Raw genomic sequence first — 18,463 nt, 5'->3', positions numbered from 1 at the left:
CCCGGAGCCGGGCCCAGAACCACTCTCCTGCTCCTGACTTTCCCACGTGCATGTAACCTGGGGGGCGGCTCGGAGAGGAAGTTCAGAGGCCCCAGAACTGGGCGAGGCTGAGAAGTAGCAGCCAGGCCTTGGGTCGGCTCCCGCGTCAGGCTGCCGTCACTCGGGGCCGTTTCCGGAGTCCGCGGGCCTGGAGAGAACTCCAGACTTCAGAGGGAATGTCTGCCCGGGGTCCCGGAGGGGCTGGGCTTGGCCCCAGGTTGGGGGGGGGGGGGGGGGGGAGGGTGCAGGTGCCCGGGACGCCGCGGGGGAGGAAATGAACGGATACCCCGGCCACGGCCACGGGGCTTTTACGCGTTTTCCTCTCTTAAAATTACACGTTTAAAACTGGAATCTCCCTGGTGTTTCGAGATGTGGCTCGGGGTTGAGCAACGGCCCGGCCTTGACTTGTTTGCGGTTTCCACATTGACACCTGGTGGCCATTCCGGAGAACTGCAGGCGGGGACGGGGGCTTTTCCTGGAAACCGACCCCCAGCCTCCTCCGGTGGGGGGGGAGGGTAATCCCTGTTACCTCCACTCCAGGGGCAGGGGCGGGGTGAGACTGACCAGCCCAGACCTGTCCTCGGTCACAGCACCCAGCCCTCGTCCTCCCCGCGGCCCGGGGCGCGTCCCTTCTCTGCTCTGGGCCCCCTCCCTCCCCCATCAGAGGTCCAGGCGAGGCCGAACCAGCTGGGACCGCTGAGGCCACTGTCGCTCACTGCCTTCCAGTCGGAGGGAGACGAGTCGGCACCCCAGCCTTCAGAGGAACACAGTCTGCGGTGCTTGGCGGACCCTCGTGGGGTTTCTTCCATGAGCGCCAGGTCAAGCCCTGGGCCTGCTGTTTCTGCCGGGGTGTCTGTGCATCCCCATGAAGGACACTTTGCGTAGCGGGCAGCCGCCTCACCTTTCCTACCACATGGTGTCCCCTCAGGGACCCCACTAATGCAGCCAGGCTCTCCTCACGCGGACTGAGTTAATGCTGAATTATTACCGCGTCTACGATGATGCTAAATGGTTATTCTTACCAATAAAGCGGCCACGTCCCTCTGCTAAGCCCGTTAGAGGGCCGGCTCTGCCCTCCCCACGTTTGGGCCTTTGGAGACTCTCGGGACTGTGACTACAGACTCAGAAATCCCCTGGTCTTTGGTCTCCCCGCACCGCTCCCTCTGGGTCAGCCTTCCTTTCTCGTCCGTCTCTCTCCTGCCCAGAGTCTCGCAGCGACCCCTCACCGCCCGCCGAGGGAAACGCAAACTTGCACACCCTGCCTGTCCCTGTCCCTGTCTTCTGTCCCTCTGCCCCTCTCTGGCTCCGCGTCCCAGCCACAGGCGGCCGCCGTCAGCTTGCCAAACACAGCCCGCGTTTCCCCAGGGCAGGCGCTCCGGCCGACGCGGGGCCAGCTCGGCACCGGGTGTGGGGTGCGAGCGGGAAGGAAGTGGGGTCCGGTCCCAGGTTGGAACCGAGCGGGGTGATGGAGACAAAATCACTTCCTGGCTTGGACGCCCCCCCTGACTCCCACACGAAGGACGAGGGGAGATGGGGGAGGCTCGTGCACACACGCACACACACGCACGCACACACGCTCACGCGTGCGGAGCACCTGCTGTCTCGTAACCAGGCTGCTCCAGAGCTGCCATTTCTCTCCTCGAGTCACAGGTGATACACCGATTCCCCGAAAGGTGGCAAGTGGCCGGTCCCAGCCCCGGGGCTTGCTGGACTTCTCCGTGCTCCCCGTGCCAGGAAGTCAAAGGTACTACTCAGCCCTGACGTTGTATTTGCTACCAATTACTAAGCTCGGTTCCCGCGGGGCCGACCCCCAGCAGAGGACCGCACTGCGGCTGGGATGCGTCTACATCCACGGAAAACCCACCTCCACTTGGGGTCACACACCCCAGGCACCTCTCCTGCCTGCCCTCCTGTGCTCTGAATCTCGGGGATGGGCCCCTGTCCAAACCTGGGCTCTGCCTTCTCGTCCTCTCTTGGCCTTAATCCACCCAAGTATGGAGTCCTCTCTCCCTCTCTCTCTCTCTCTCCTCCTCTCTCTCCCTCCCCCGCTCCACCCTGGACATCTCTCTCACCCTGCCTTAGTTCAGAGCCTCATCTCTCCCCCCCCCAGGACCCCTCTCCCTCCCTGCTGCTTCCATAATAATCTTTCTAAAGCAAAATCATGCCACTTTCTTCCTCAAAACTCTTTCAAAAGCGGACCGTCGCCTTTGAGCTGCGATTCGACTTCAACAAATTGACACGCACAGCCACCAGTGATACTCAAATTAGTTAACGACCTGCCCTGTTTTCCCTGAAAATCACGGGGCACCAAGCAAACAAAACAGACTCCAGCCACAGTGTCCTGAAGGCCCCTTGCTGAGCCAGACGAGAACCCTTCCTTCAGTTGGGGGAGGTGTAGTGAAGTGCAGGGGTCCCCCCCCTCCTGGGAGATGCCGGGGTTGCTGGGGGCACCTGTTAAGCATCAGCTCCATATGTGGCCCGCAGAAGCGGCCCCTGGCCAAGTCCCCGCCTCTCAGCAAAGCGACAAAAGCTGCAGCCCAGGGACACGGAATGCCACCCTCCCCCGCCCCCGGCCCTGGAATGCCCTTTCCAGCTCAGATGTCATCTGGTCCCCGGGCGCCAGTGACCTCCCCGCTCTTCCAGGGCCAGCAGGGCCGGAGCGCTCTGCGCAGAGGCTGGTCTCCTGCCTCCCTCGCTGCAGGAGGGAGGTTTTCACCGTGTCCCGTTTTCACTGTGTCCACCGCCCCAGCAACAGAGGCAGCACACCGGGTGTGTCCCACAACCACTGAGCCAGCGAGCGGTGGGGCTGGGGGAGTCTGGGGGCCAAGACTCAGGGCAATGACGCTAAGCAGCAGCCGTGAGCCCGCGGCTCATCCCGTGTAAGACCCCCACGTAGGCACCGAGCACACAGCTGCCTTCTCCACCTGCTACTGTGAACCTGCACAGGAAGTTCTGAGTTACACACACACACACACACACACACACACACACACACACATTTGTGCTTCTAAATTTTACACATACCTATTAAACTCCTATGAATACTTTTTAATTTTTTTAACGTTTATTCATTTTTGAAAGAAAGAGACAGCATGAGCAGGGGAGGGACCAAGAGATGGAGAGACACAGAATCCGAAGCAGGCTCCAGGCTCCGAGCTGTCGGCACAGAGCCCGACACGGGGCTCGAACCCACGGACCGAGAGATCCTGACCTGAGCCGAAGTCGGACGCTCAACCGACCGAGCCACCCAGGCGCCCCTAAACGCTTACGTACGTTTAAAAACTAACATTTTGAACATTAGAAAACACACGTTAATGCACTTTAAAGAGTAAGGAAATGATAGGCATAGAAGTTCTAAGCTTTTCTTTCCACATCGCAATGGGCCGTCTTGTGTGTCCCACACTGGAAGCCACCGCTGAGGTGCTATGTGCCTTTCGGACACTATAACTACATCCAGAGCAAGAGGTCACTCTGCACAGAAAAGTCTAGGTGTCCACCAAAGCCCAGATGAGATGCTGTAGATTACTCATACAGCTGGAAGCTACCTCTAAAGTCACACAGGGCGTCTTCTATAGAAAAAAAATAGCTTTAGGGCAGCTGGGGGGTTCAGCCGGTTCAGCATCCGACTTCGGCTCAGGTCATATCTCAGGGTTTGTGAGTTCGAGCCCCACATTAGGATATGTGCTGGCAGCTCGGAGCCCGGAACCTGCTTCGGATTCTGTGTCTCCCTCTCTCTCTCTCTGCCCCTCTCCTGCTCACGCTCTGTCTCTCTGTCTTTCAAAAGTAAATAAACACACACAAAAATTTTTAATACATAAAAAAATAAATACAGTATGCTTTGAGCTAAAAGGCAGCCTATGGAATGGGAGAAGATACTTGCAAACGACATATCGGATAAATGGTTAGTATCCAAAATCTATAAAAAAACTTATCAAACTCCACACCAAAAAAACAAATAATCCAGTGAAGAAATGGGCAGAAGACATGAACAATAGACACTTCTCCAAGGAAGACATCCACATGGCCCACTGACACGTGAAAAGATGCTCCACATCTCTCATCCTCAGGGAAATACAAATCACAACCACAATGAGATACCACCTCACACCTGTCAGAATGGCTCACATGAACAACTCAGGCAACAACGGATGTTGGCGAGGATGCGGAGAAAAAGGATCTCTTTTGCACTGCTGGTGGGAATGCAAACTGGTGCAGCCATTCTGGAAAACAGTAGGGAGGTTCCTCAAAAAATTAAAAATAGAACTACCCTATGACCCAGCAATGGCACGACTAGGTATTTATCCAAAGGCTACAAAAATGCTGATTCGGAGGGGCACACGCTCCCCAATGTTGACCGCAGCTCTATCAACGATAGCCGAATTATGGAAGGAGCCCAAATGTCCATCGACTGATAAATGGATAAAAAAGATGTGGTATATATATAACTATATGAAATACTACTCGGCAATCAAAAAGAATGAAATCTTGTCATCTACAACAACGTGGCTGGAACTAGAGGGTATTACGCTAAACGGAATGTCAGAGAAAGATAGGTATCACATGACATCACTCATATGTGGAATTTAAGAAACACAACAGGTGAACACAGGGGAAGGGAAGGAAAACTAAGATAAAAACAGAGAGGGAGGCAAATCATCAGAGACTTCAATACAGAGGACACACTGAGGGCTGCGGCAGGGGAGGTGGTGGGGGGATGGGCTAGACGGGTGACGGGCACTGAGGAGGGCACCTGTTGGGATGAGCGCTGGGTGTTTTACGGAAGTGACGAAATCACTAAGTTCTACTCCTGAAATCATTATTGCACTATATGCTAACTAACTTGGATTTAAATAAAATTTTTAAAAAAGTAAGTTAATTTAAAAACCAAAATGAGTGTGGGGCGCCTGGGGGGCTCAGTCGGTGCAGCGTCCGACTTCGGCTCAGGTCGTGATCTCGCGGTCCGTGAGTTCGAGCCCCGCGTCGGGCTCTGTGCTGACGGCTCGGAGCCTGGAGCCCGCTTCAGATTCTGCGTCTCCCCCTCTCTCTGTCCCTCCCGTGCTCACACTCTGTGTGTGTGTGTCTCTCTCTCTCTCAAAAGTAAATACACGCTAAAAAAAATAATGATAAACACTAAAACATTTTTTTAAATAAAATAAATACATAATGATAAAAATAAAAAGAGTGTTGCCTCTGCTCCAAATCACTTAAATGAAGATCTCTGGAGGTGGGCTCAAGCATCTGTGTTTCTTAAAGCCCCACCCCAGAAATGGTGCTTTGGTGGTCTGGCAGGCAGCTGGGCACTGGGCTTCCTCCTTGATCTTCAGGGGAGCCAGAAGTGCAGCCAGGCAGAGAACGGTGAGGAAAGCCTTCCCCGACCACCTCAAGGAAGCACTGCTCCCTCCCACTCCTCCTCACGTAGTAGGTCTCAACCTTGGCTGCATTAAGTCCGAGTTTCCGGGCTGGGGCCCAGGCACCAGTAATTGCCAGAGCTCTCCAGGTACATCCACCACACAGCCGCGGACGGGAACCATCACCCTGACTCCCAAAGCACTTGCTGGCAAAGGCCTCCCTATAGAGTGTCAATCCACATCGGCTTGAAGGAGCGTCTATGTAAAACACGTCTACACCACCTGTGGCTTCCTGTCTGCCTCTTGGTAGATTTACGTGGGAGACAGCCTCCTGGCTCATCGCTACCCACAAGGCTGGGGGAATCTTCATCCCATTAAAACACCCCACACGTCACGGACCCTCCACGAAGGGTGAGGAGACGAGCAAACACGCGGAAGGCAACATGTTTATTTCATCAGGAACTTACTGATCGCACAGGCGCCATGACTAAAGTGCCCATTTCAAAGAGCAAAGGGGTTCTGCGGTTTGAAAATCATGACACCACAGCGTGACCAGGCAGGTAGAGGTCCTGACCACCCCACCCCCCGCCCCCCGCCCCCCGCCCCCGAGTCAGAGGTAGAAATGAAAATACAAGGGGGAAAGCATTCGTTTCCAAGGGAAGGCCACAGCTCACAGCTCCACACTGTTGATTTCTTAGTATGTTGTTTGGTGGGGCGGGTGTTGGGGGGAGGGGGGGCGGGTGACAAAGATCCCGTGTGGTTCTGATAGCTTTATCGCACACACATAGCTTTCAAAGGAAACATACTGTCCTCGTAGAAGCTGCCGCTACCTGGGATCTACAGTTTTTCAGGAACTAGTGATCAACAGAGAGTATCATCCGTCACCTTCAAATGCCACCTAGGAGCCATCTCCCCAGAGCCAGTTTCTTTCTGTGGCCCAGACCCCCACCACTAATTCAAGAATCTTCACACAGCCTTTGTTTTAATAGAGTGTTCAGGGACTTCTACGCCTTACTGAAAAATGGCGTGGGGCCTGGCCAAGATCATCGATTTCTAGCAAAGCTACGTTTTTCCAGAACGCACCTGGAGTCACTGCGCCCCGGGGTCCGTGGCCTGCTCCAGGGCTGGGGGGTCCTCGGCCGGTGGCTTGGGCAGGTCCAACATGGCGGACGAGCCTTTCCTGGGATTCCCGGTCACCAACATCCAATGGTTGCTCAGCTTTTCGACTCTGTGTGAATCCAGATGTGTGTGGACGGCCACCTCAGCTTCCTTCCCGAAATAGGTACTGGGGCAAGAGAGAAGGGACACGGGTTGGACGGGGTAATGGCCCTGGGTAAGCTGTCCACATCATCTTCGACAGCCTCTGCTCGGGGCTGCCTCTACAATACGTCTTTGCTGGATGTTTGACCTGCTCGGGCAACGCCAAAGCGCCTGGGGTCCCATTATCGCTAAAATCCTCTTGTCAAAGGGGCGCCTGGTGGTTCAGGTCATGATCTCCCGGTTCGTGGGTTTGAGCCCCGCGTCGGGCTCTGTGCCGGCCGTGCGGGGCCTGCTTGGGATTCTCTGTCTCCCTCTCTCTCTGCCCCTTCCCCACGTGTGCTGTCTCTGTCTCTCTCGACATCAGCAAATAAACTTGAAAACAAAATCCTCTTGTCAGGGAAAAGCTTCTGGGACACAAGGGGCTCCGGTAGGGTTTGCCACGCCACCAAGTCAGTCCTTGGTGACAATATTTCATCATCAAAGGACTTCTTGCGTGCGGGGGGGGGGGGGGGGCACCCTCGTGAAACCGAGCTGCCTTGCTCAGAGGCACAACCTCCACACCCATCGTGGATGCGAAACCCTGCAGCAAAGTTCCTTCCGTACCTCAAGAAAACATGCCTCAGGACTGCTAGCCCCCGATTCGTGCCGCAGTGATAGATGAGGATCTTTGCATTTGCCTTTAAAGAGGAAGAGACAGTGCTGTTTGCATTATGCATTAAGGCCTCCGATTCCTGAAAAGCAAAAATTTGGAAACATACTATATATTCATTTAAATTGCATTTAAAAAAAAAAAAGAAGAAGAAGAAGAAGAGAGGGATTGGGATGGAATAACCTAGAAGCCAAAGCATACTGGATCAACGTCACACCTCGTTGCAGGTGCACCCACAGCAGAATGTCGTAGGGCATTCAGAGCCACGTGGGAGCAGACCTTCCCCCAACGCGAGAAATAATCAGGGGTGTTTTTAGGTGGAGAAGAAAAGGATACTCCTGATGTTCTATTGGGAAAAAAACTAAATAAAAACAAAAAGCAGGCATGGGCAAAGAAATCATAAATGACAGCGGCTTCCTCTGGGACGTGGAACTTCGCGGGTTATGTTCGTGTTACTCGTTGTGTTCTCTGATTTCTCCTTCAGGGAGCATATATCATGTTTAGAATCAGGAAAAAAAAAATGAATAAATAATGTTATCATTTCAAACTCCTGGCCGCCGTAAGCTAAACGCTGTGGAGGGAGACCCGAGCGGCCCCCGACCCCCGGGGGGATGGGCCCGGCACCCACAGCAGGGCCCTCGCGCTCCCGCGGGACGTCGCCGGCCGCGGGGTGCCCACGTCAGACCAGGCCACTTCCGCAACCCGGACGGTCGAGGCACAAACAAGACAGTCTGTGATCTCGTCTGAACACGGACGAGCCGTGAGCGCGGTCCGAGCCCCAGCACAGCAAACGTCCGCCCCTCCGGGCCACGGCGGGCAGCTGCCGCTTCTGGACCGATGGACCGAGGACGGCGTGAGCCCTCGCTCTGGCCCGCCCCGTCCGTCGCTAAGATGCGCCACGGCAAGCAGCACGGCGGACGTGCTCCACCCCGGGGGTAACCGGCCGTGTGGGCTGGACGGTGTCGCCCGGCACGGTAGCCCGGCCAGGGGTGAGGCGCCAAGCGGGGTCTGGGTCAGCAACGGGCCGGACGCCCCGCTTTCGCACGAGCACAGCCGGGACCGCGGCACGACCACACGCCAGCCGCCGGCAGCCAGGCACTGCTCCCGCGAGCGCAGGGGACGCACTGGCCACCTACTGCTCCCCACACCTCGTCAGGCAGCCGCCGTCTTCACCCGCGCTCCGCGGGGAAGAAAAACGAGATGCTAACGGTTGAGATCATGGCAACGGCGAGCGATTTCAAGGAGAGCAAAGCCGGCCCGGGGGGCGCGTCGCCGGGGACCCCGCGTGCATTCTCTGTGCTAGAGGAGAGACCCTGGTGAGCGCGGGTCCGCCTGCAGAGCCCGGCAGAGGGGCGCACGGGGCCGGGCGGGCGCAGGTGGCCCCTAGCTGGGGGCCCCCTTCCGCGAGGCCACCCCGCTGGTCACCCCTTCGAGTCCCTGCCCGCTGGGGTTCCGCACGCTCCCAGCGACTCCCAGCAACCCCCACTCTGCGTCCGCGGGAAGCGTCAGGAGCCAGCAGCAAAGCGCCTGGCCCAGCGGACTCGCCTTCCCATCAGGCCCATGTGTGGGGCCCCAGTCCCGCAGGGCCCGGGCTCCCAAGAAAACGTCAGCAGTGGGAACAGGAAGGATGGCCCTGCAGGACCCAAGCTTCCAGGCCCTGCAGAAATTTTCTTCCCAGGGGCGTCTGGGTGGCGCAGTCGGTTAAGCGTCCGACTTCAGCCAGGTCACGATTTCGCGGTCCGTGAGTTCGAGCCCCGTGTCGGGCTCTGGGCTGATGGCTCAGAGCCTGGAGCCTGTTTCCAATTCTGTGTCTCCCTCTCTCTCTGCCCCTCCCCTGTTCATGCTCTGTCTCTCTCTGTCCCAAAAATAAATAAAAAAACGTTGGAAAAAAAAAAAAATTTCTTCCTGGAAGGAAGCAGGTCATGACCCTCACCGTCCCGGGTGAGGGGCTCTCAGCCTGACTCAGGGGCGGGCGCCCAGCCTGTGTGTGTCTACAGCTGGCAGGGGCTGGACGGAGAGAGCATACAAGTCACTTCAGGCCCTGGCGCGCTGAGAATCCCCGGTGTACAGACAGGAGAAAATCGCATCCTCGGAACAGCGCCCCGGGTCTCCCCCAGGCAGAGCTCACCGGAACGGGGGCGCCTTCGTATTCCAGGCGCAGCTGGGGGTCCAGGAAGGCGGCCTGCCAGCAGCTCAGGTAGGAGACCTCATCCGTCAGGTACGCCTCCTGGAGCAGAGATCTCTTGGACAACTTCTGGAGGGTCCTGTGGTCACTGGATAAATACAGCTGAAAAGGACAGCGCACAGATGAGCTACGTCACGCTGCTCGAAAGGCTGGGGACACGAACAGCTAACTGGCCGACGTCAAGGGCGTTCAAAAGCAGCTTCGGAAAACCCCGTTCTTGCCGACTTTTGAGAACACTCTGTTTTCCTCTGCCTTCGAGACGCCGTCTCAGAATGCTGAGGCCGCCCGCCGCCCGCATCAGCTCCGCTGCCTTTCCTTCCTTTGAATTTTGTTCGTGTTTATTTATTTTTGAGAGAGAAAGAGACAGCATGAGCAGGGAAGGGGCAGAGAGAGGGGGAGACACAGAATCCGAAGCGGGCTCCAGGCTCCGAGCCGTCGGCCCAGAGCCCGACGCGGGGCTCGAACTCACAGACCGCGAGACCGTGGCCTGAGCCGAAGTCGGATGCTCAACCGACTGATCCGCCCGGGGTTATTTCTTCCTTTGAATACCAAACCCTCTGTCTCCTCCTGATCCCGCCCCCTCTCCTCACTCTCAGGACCTAGGCCTGGACCACTATTTTTCTTCTGAGAAATAATTATGCATGAAACTTGTTCCATGAAGCCAAGTGTCCTTAAAACCGTCCCTGTCACAGCTACGTTTACTGTGAGCCTCGGAGGGGGGCCCACGCCCCCGTGGAGCTGATGTCCACACTTGGGATTTATTTAGGCCGCTCTCTGGCCACCTGTAACTGGGTCAAGAAGCACGCCATCCTGCAGAAAACTCCAAAACGTTAGTTGTTTGTTAGTCCTTTACTGATTCCCCTTGACCCTGAACCTGGAGGCGGTCTCTGCAGATTTCGGTAGGTTTTCATGTGCAAAGCTGTGCCGTGAGGCGTTACGGGGAAGGCAGTAACAGGTTGCCATCGTGAAGGTGTTTCCTGACGAGCAGGAGAGGGGACGGAGGAGGTGAAGGGGAAGCACCCGTGAGGCGTGGTGGCCAGAAGGGACGTGCAGAGCTGTAGGCAGGCACACGTGGGGACACGTGCTCTCCCAGGGGCTCACGAGAGCTCTGAGAAGGAAGCAGTGTGGTGCCGGGAGCCCGCGGGCAAGGTTGACCGCGTGTGGACACGGGACATGTCACAGAGGGCCTTAAATGCCACTGTGGTGGCAGCACTTACCAAGCCTGAGCCCCTAAAGGATCAGTCTGGCAGCACGCACCTACTCTGGTCTGAAGTCAGGACAGACCGGAGGGGTCAAGCCACGGGGGGCCTGGATTGAGGTCCCAGCACTGGGGATGAAAAGACAGGGCCAGGAGCACTGCAAAGGGAGAACCGTGGGCTTGACCACAAGCTAGATGTGGGCAGGGAAGCCGGCCGGGCCCACACAGGCAGACAATGCCGACGTCAAACCACAAACCCCGCTTTGTCAAAGAAAGATGATAACGACTCAGGAACAAGTCTAAAAGGTGGCGATTACCAGATTTTTTCAGGAACGCCCCGGAAACACTTGCTAATTCAAAGACAAGGTCCAGAAATATGAGAATTTGGGAAGAGAGGCAGTCGTCATCCCTGGAAAGAGAAACAACTGTCTGCCCAGAAGTCATAAGAGAACCAAGTGGGGGGCCCTTGGGGGGCTCAGTCGGTTGAGCATCCGACTTCCGCTCAGCTCATGATCTCATGGTCCGTGAGTTCGAGCCCCGCGTCGGGCTCTGCGCTGACAGCTCAGAGCCCGGAGCCCGCTTCGGATTCTGTGTCTCCCTCTCTCTCTGCCCCTCCCCTGCTTGAGCTCTGTCTCTCTCTGTCTCTCAATAATAAATAAACGTTTTTAAAAAAAAGTAAGAAGAGAACCAACTGGAAAAACCACTGGAAGCGATAGGAGTGACTTCATCAAAGGCGAGCATGAACATCAATGACTTTGTCACATTTTTGTTGCAACTATGGTAACACCCAGTGGGAGATACCAAGAGACAACCTTCACGGGGATAAGCGTCAGGTCCACTTGAGGAGAACCACAAAACTTCACTGAGAGATAGGAAGAATAAATGAGTACGCAGCGGGGCATCTCAGAAGAGCATGCATGTCATAGAGCTACTAAATCCGTGAACTTGTGCAGTTTTAGTGGCCAATCAAAACCGCCGCGTGATCTTTCTCCCCATCCAGGGGCGGGGGGGGGGGGTGGGGGGGGTGGGCAGAGAAACCTGCAACAGTAGCTGCATCTAACTGAGACGTTCATTCCTAATGCGATGCAGACGAAGAGGTGTGACGAGAGAGAGACAGCCCTAGAGCTGTCTGAATGTCGAGTATACCCCTCGGACAAAAATACACAACTTGAGCTCAAAGCGTCCAGATAGGAAGCTGAGAGAGCTCGTGGATGTATGGGGACCTCACGGGTGCTACGCAAGGCATGATGTGTCAGTGAGGAAAGAGTAATTATTCAAGAAATAACACAAATGTGGCTCTTTAGTCATTGGGGGGAAATCACATGTCTGCACGGAACCCTGTATCAGAATAAATCTCAAGCGGCTAAGGAGGACCTGGGGCGCCTGGGGGGCTCAGTTGGTTGAGCCTCCAGCTCTGGATTTTGGCTCAGGTCATGATCCCAGGGTTGTGGGATCGAGTCCCACGTGGGGCTCTGTCCTGAGCATGGAGCCTGCTTGGGATTCTCTGTCTCTTTGTCTCTCTCTCTCTCCTGACCCCTCCCCCACTCTCTCTCTCTCTCTAAAATAAAATAAATCCATTAATTAAAGAAGAAAAAATTCCAGGGCACCTGGGAGGCTCAGTCAGTTGAGCATCGGACTTCGGATCAGGTCATGATCTGGTGGTTCGTGAGCTTGAACCCCACGTTGGGCTCTCTTCTGTCAACGCAGAGCCCGCTTCGGACCCTCTGCCCCCCTCTACCCACATGTTCTCTCTCTCTCTCTCTCTCAAAAAAAACATTAAAAAAAAAAGAAGAAGAAAGCAAGAAGAAATCCCAGCACAAGGTCAACTTGAGCCATCAAGAAGTCGATACAAGTTTCCCTTTCTATAGTATCTCTGGGGCAGGGGCAGAAATTGCAAAGGGAAACACTGATCCGTTTACTCAAAAATCCGATAAAACAACTACCATGTCAAAGCCAAGTAGCCAAAAAAGATAAATAAATAAAATAAAATAAAATAAAATAAAATAAAATAAAATAAAATAAAATAAAATAAAAATAAAGCCACATAGCAGGTGGGCAGGAAACATTACCTGCAAAATGACAGAACGTTATCGTCTGTGGAAGGGCAGGTAATAAACGCAAATCAATGCACAGGCGGAGAAGAGAGAATTTATAGGAGACAAAGGAGTTGGGAGAGTTAAGGAGAGAGTGGAGGAGAGAGGTAGGGAACAAAGGAGGGAGGGAGGGAGGGAGAGAACAGACTACAAAAGATAGTAAGCCAAAATGTTGGGAATGTTAATCTCTGAATAGGACAACTGTGACTTACTCCCCTCCTTCAACGATTCGGTATTTTCTCTACTTTCTACGTTTCAGAGCAGGCTTGCAGCTGACCATCTGCGGTGTAGGGGTTCGACTGGCAACGCTGATTTTTCTTGGCGGCACAAGAGGCAATGATGCTACACGATACAGTGATGGAAGCTGTGATTCGGGGAGAGACGGTGCGGAGTACCCAGTCCGCCACCTAACGGCTGAGCGACCCGGGGCAAAATCACCTGACCTTGTGCCTCGGTGTCCCCATCAGTAAAATGGGTGTAAAACGGTCCCTAGCTCACAGACTTGTTTGGGTATCGAAGTGAGTTCATACAAGTGAGGCAGTGAAGCGTGTAGCAAGGTGCAACAATCCCACGTTATAGATGACAAAGACTCAAGAGAGGTCAACAACTTTACCCAAAGCCCCACCCCATAGATCGACATTTCAGCTGGAGTTAAACCCACATGTAGCTGGTTCTAATCCCCAGGGGAAAGAGAAAAGTCAAGTTTAAAAAAAAAAAAAAAAGGAAAAAAAAAGTGATCAGATAATACGCCTTGCTGGCCTTGGTGACATTGACAGGTGTCAGATGATTATTGATTAATCCAATCATTAACTTACAGGTGGAGCGGTGTAAATTTTGGTTTTGCGTCAGCTGCGTAGCAAAGGAGGGTTTTCTCCCTTCCTCCTTAGCGCCTAAGGGTATTCGCTTCGTAATCGGAAAAGCAACGAGGCAAGGAAGTGACCCCCGACACCGCGTGTGCAAAGCTCCAGGCTGAGACCGGGACCAAGTCAGAGACGGAGCAGACGCCTGCAGCGTTCCCTGTCCCCTTCAGCCGGCGGCCGCGACTCACCATTTTGTCTTCAAACCCTCCCGTGGTCGCGAGGCAGAAGTCCTGTCCGTATCTGAGGACTTGACCCGTGGCGTTTCCGTCTGCCCTGCGCGTCAAGAATAAGCATCGCGTCAAGTCTCTGCAGTGCGATCCCTGCCACGTTCTAGTTCTGGCGCGTGCAACTCTGTTTATGACCCACGTTCTCGCTAATGCGTGTCCACGCTTTCGAGATGGCCGTTTCTGTTGACCCTCAGATCCGGCTGGCACCCTGTCCCTGCGTCCCGCCACAGCCAGAACGCACAACGCCCCTTTATCTGTGGGCCCAGAGCACGTCACGCTGCCCTGCCCTGAGGAATTGTGGTCAGGTGCGCGGACAACTTTAGAAAGATCCAGGGTGACACATTGATTTGAACACACCTAACACAGCCTTCCCCCCCCTCAACCCTCCGGGACGCGGAACTTGTGCTCGGCGTTTGGTTGTCTCAGCATGAATGAATTACCGGTATTCAAAGAAATCTGAAGACTAAGAGGTCGGGCTACATTTTCGTAATAGAAACATTGCTATCCATATTTCACGAGCAAAGTGAAAGCAAGGCTTTCCTACTGTAATCACGGATCTGCTCTCTGAGGATTTAATCGCTCATTTTCAAAACCTCAGGCACATTTTTGGTAAACAGTTCATTAAAAAGAGCAACTCCCCTTGCACCGAGCTATCTAGTTTCGCTGTAAAAGCAACAGAGTGATTAAAAGCCACAGAAACACCCATAATGAGCTCCGAGCACCCCGAGAAGCTGTTAGCAAAACCCAGTCCAGGCGGAGTGTGAATTTAGTTCTCTGGATCCAATACCTCGGAAGGAAGCCTTTATAAGCGAACACGAATTAGCAGTTGCCCTGAGGTTTAAGGTGAAGGGTGTGTAAAAAGGGCCCCAACGGCGTCCTCAGGGGGGGGTGGACGGCAAGGCGGGAATCCCAGAGAAGGTTCCCACCGCCTTGGCCTCCAGGCACCCTGAAGCTCTGCGCGCAAACACATTTATGGCAAAAACGCGCGGACAACGGGAGCGTCTCTACCTCAAAATGGTGAAAGTGTTTCTGCCAACCGGGATCCTGGTTTGAGCTGCGCTCAGGCCACACGGCACCTCTAACTCGTCGCTCAGATGCGCTTTAATTTCATCGGGAGTCGCGCACAGGCTCAGGTCCCCGCCCAGAAACAGGTGGGCCTCCACCTCCGCGTGGGCGGGGTTCACCAGCATCACCTTGTCGCCACAGCGAACGTACCCATCCTCCGACACGGAAAGCTGCATCTACAACGGAAATGGGAGTTTTTCAGACTCACCTCACTGCCACGTGCACCTTCTTTTCTTCACTGTCTAGGACCCATTTCGTTGGCGGTAATACCACTCGGACCACTTGGGTAATACCCACTCTGGCTCCCTCGAGTTTTCCATTTCCTTCCTTTCCCTCCCACGTCGCCAAAGTCCCCCCCCCCCCCAAATCCCCAGTGAGGTAGAAAAAGCCGATGAAAAACCACTCAGGCTGACTCCACCACTAATGGATTCAAACTCACTGGAAATGCCTTCAGCACCAACCAAAGGGTGTTTTACATATTCCTGCACTGATGCGTTCATTTCTTTATTCGGAAAAGGGTAAACATAATTAAGGGCAGCTTTCTCCTCTGTTCCTAAAATCTTAGGGAATTTTAAACATGGTGGTTTTCAGATCTAAAGGAAAAAACCACCACCTGGTATCTTCCAAATGATAATTCATTTATGGGACGTTTGCTTGTCTGACTCACACTTAATTCAGTAGAATTTTGAAAACAGTGCTTGAGTTTAAAATTATCAGTCTCAGTAAGACTCTTTTTTTTAATTGTTTATTTATTTTTGAGAGAGAGAGCGACAGAGTGCGAGTGGGGAAGGAGCAGAGAGAGAGAGGGAGACACAGAATCCGAAGCAGGCTCCAGGCTCCGAGCTGTCAGCACAGAGCCCAACGCCGGGCCCGAACTCACGATCGGTGAGATTATGACCTGAGCCGAAGTCAGACGCTTAACTGACCAAGCCACCCAGGTGCCCCACCATCGTTTTTTTTTTTTTAATGTTTTAATTATTTTAGAGAGAGAGAGAGACAGAACATAAAAGGGGGAGGTGCAGACGGAAAGGGAGACACAGAATCCAAAGCAGGCTCCAGGCTCCGAGCTGTCAGCACAGAGCCTGACGCGGGGCTCGAACTCACGATCGGTGAGATCATGACCTGAGCCGAAGTCGGACATTTAACCAACTAAGCCACCCAGGCGCCCCAATAAGAAACTCTTAAACACAGAGAACAAACTGAGGGCTGATTGGGGGCGGCGCAGGGAATATGGGGGATGGGCCTTGAGGAGGGCACCTGTTGGGATGAGCACTGGGTGTTTCTATGTAAGCGATGAACCACAGGAATCTACCCCCAAAACCAAGAGCACACTTTATGCACTGTAGGCTAGCCGACCTGACAATAAATTATATTTTTAAACATTTTTAATGAAATAAAATCAAATCACCGGTCTCAAGAGATTCTCTTTGAGTCTTCTGTTTCTCTGTATCAGAAGCTGTCCTTTAGCTCTCTTCTCCAAGAAGTCCTTCATGAGCTCCTGGTAAAAGACGGAGAGAACGTGACCCATACAAGGACAACAGGCCTGAATGATACAGATGCTGGTGGCAGGTAGGTCAGAAGCACATCAAGTCGAAAGAGCAAAATTTGACCAAAAGAAATGTGAGCATAATGGGGAAGGGTGGAAATCCTCTTAGCATTTTTAAAATATTGTTGCTTCATCGTAGAACGTTTGAAAAAAATGAGAAAAGCACAAAACAGAAAGAAAGACAAGAAAAAGCAGCATCACCTTGGAGGACTCCAGCCAGAGTGGTCCTGAGTAACCTTTGGAGGCCATGTGTCCCCCGCTGAGGTCTCAGCAGGTTGGTCGGTGATTGTCGCTGAAAGCCCACCCCCCCCAACCCACCCCCCCATACACACACACACAGCTAGATGGACACGTGATGGCCCAGGGCCTCTTCTGAGCCAGTGTCAGTGACAGGGACACCACGGGGACACCTAGGAGGCAGTGTGTGACGGGTGGGGGAGTGCCAGGGGGCAGTGCGTCCACGTAGAGCCCCCTCCCCGCCTGGTCGGCGGCCTCTGGAGCCCCTGAGTCTGTAAGGGCGGAGGGAGCGTGATGGGCTCTGGACTAACCCGGAGGCACCGAGTTCGGGACGTGTGACCGGGTCAGTGGGCGGCAGGTGAACTTTCTGGGCGTTGGGAGATGCGCGGGGTGAGGGGTACTGGGCGCTGCGGGGTGAGGAAGGAGCCCGGGACGCTGGACTTGGGGCGGGGAGGGGGGTCCCCGGGACGTACCTCCTCCAGGTAGATGTCCTCGTTCCAGTTGCCCATCCGCACTCCAGGACCATACAGGTTCTGCGCCATGGCGCCCTCTCCTCTGTCGGCCCCTGACACCGGACACCGGCGGTGTTAGCGTGCCTCGTAGTCATGGCAACCGCCCCCACTCCCGCGATTGGCTAGGCTCAGGGCCTGCTGGCCAATCGGTGACAGCACAGGAGCCAGGGGCGGGGAGGAGTGAGGGTTGGAGGCGTGGGCAAAGGAAGGGTGGGGGTAGGTGAGGGTTGGAGGGGTCGCCCTCCCCACCCCCTGCGTCTTCCACCCCCCCAGGGGAGATCTACCTGAGCTGGGCTGCAGAGCAGGGGAGAGGAGAAACTCCAGCGGGCCGGCCTCCTAGAGTTAAACACGTCAAACCTTTTCCTTCTGCGGCTCTGGGCAAGCTCAGTCCAGGAAGGATGGGGCTCTTGATCTCAGGGTCGTGAGTTCCAGCCCCACCTTGGGCGTAGAGATCAAGATCTTGAAAATAAATACGAAACCATTTTCTGATGTGGGGACCAAAGGCAAAGGAAATGTAGATGAAATCAAATGGCCTTATAACCTGCAGCCCGCTGACAAATACTTGAGGCGGGCAGAGGAGGATTTTCCTTCTGGAACTCTCCGCTGTCCTAATGCTAATGCTTTGCCAGAGGGGAGAACAGCCTTAGCTTGACAATAGCCAGGCCTCTGGGACCCTGTGAGTCCTTCTTAGCATATGAAAGTCCTTCTGGACCCTTCACCCTGTGTTTACCTCCCCCAACTCCCAAGTGTATAATCAGTCTCTCCTCAAGGCCCAGTCTGTCCCCTAGTCCTCTCCCTTCGATGAGGGAACAGAAAGAAAGCTGACACCCCACCCCACCCCCATTCCTCAGGGGGGCATGTGTGACATTCCTCAGACACTCACGGATGCCCCAGGGCAAAGGAAAGGAAAAAAAAAAGCAAACAAAGGGTTAACTGATAGAGATCACAGCCCTGGGGAACCTGAGTCCCCATCAGTTTACATATGTCTTGGTAAATTACAAGAAAAAGGCAACTTTGCCCAAAGCCTAAGCTCCAGAAACCTATAGGCCGTTGAGAAACCTGCAGGCCCTTGAGATACTGGAGGCAAATACGTAGAACCTTCCCCACCCCACCCCCCCAAGCCCCTGCGGTCCTAGTGCTAACTTCTCAAGAGAGGGAAACCAGCCTCGGCTTGACAACAGCAAGGCCCCTGGCATCTTCCCAGTCCTCGTTAGCACATCAAAGTCCTTCTGGAGGCTTCCCTT

At 54.4% G+C, this 18,463-nt stretch overlaps 1 protein-coding gene across 1 annotated transcript; it reads right to left on the bottom strand.

The window, feature by feature from the left end:
* Nucleotides 1–5,815: 5,815 nt before the first annotated feature.
* On the bottom strand, nucleotides 5,816–17,674 carry CFAP161 (cilia and flagella associated protein 161). Its single transcript, XM_043554611.1, has 8 exons — nucleotides 17,504–17,674; nucleotides 17,181–17,272; nucleotides 16,333–16,422; nucleotides 14,868–15,100; nucleotides 13,821–13,905; nucleotides 9,425–9,583; nucleotides 7,251–7,324; nucleotides 5,816–6,672 (listed from the first exon to the last, which is right to left on the bottom strand). The coding sequence occupies exons 2-8, from the start codon at nucleotides 17,247–17,249 to the stop codon at nucleotides 6,477–6,479; spliced, it is 906 nt and encodes a 301-aa protein (XP_043410546.1). The 5' UTR covers nucleotides 17,250–17,272; nucleotides 17,504–17,674; the 3' UTR covers nucleotides 5,816–6,476.
* Nucleotides 17,675–18,463: the final 789 nt, after the last annotated feature.

The sequence above is a fragment of the Prionailurus bengalensis genome, chromosome B3, assembly GCF_016509475.1.
Source record: "Prionailurus bengalensis isolate Pbe53 chromosome B3, Fcat_Pben_1.1_paternal_pri, whole genome shotgun sequence".
Lineage (NCBI taxonomy): Eukaryota > Metazoa > Chordata > Mammalia > Carnivora > Felidae > Prionailurus > Prionailurus bengalensis.
This window is presented reverse-complemented; position numbering and strand designations above follow the sequence as displayed.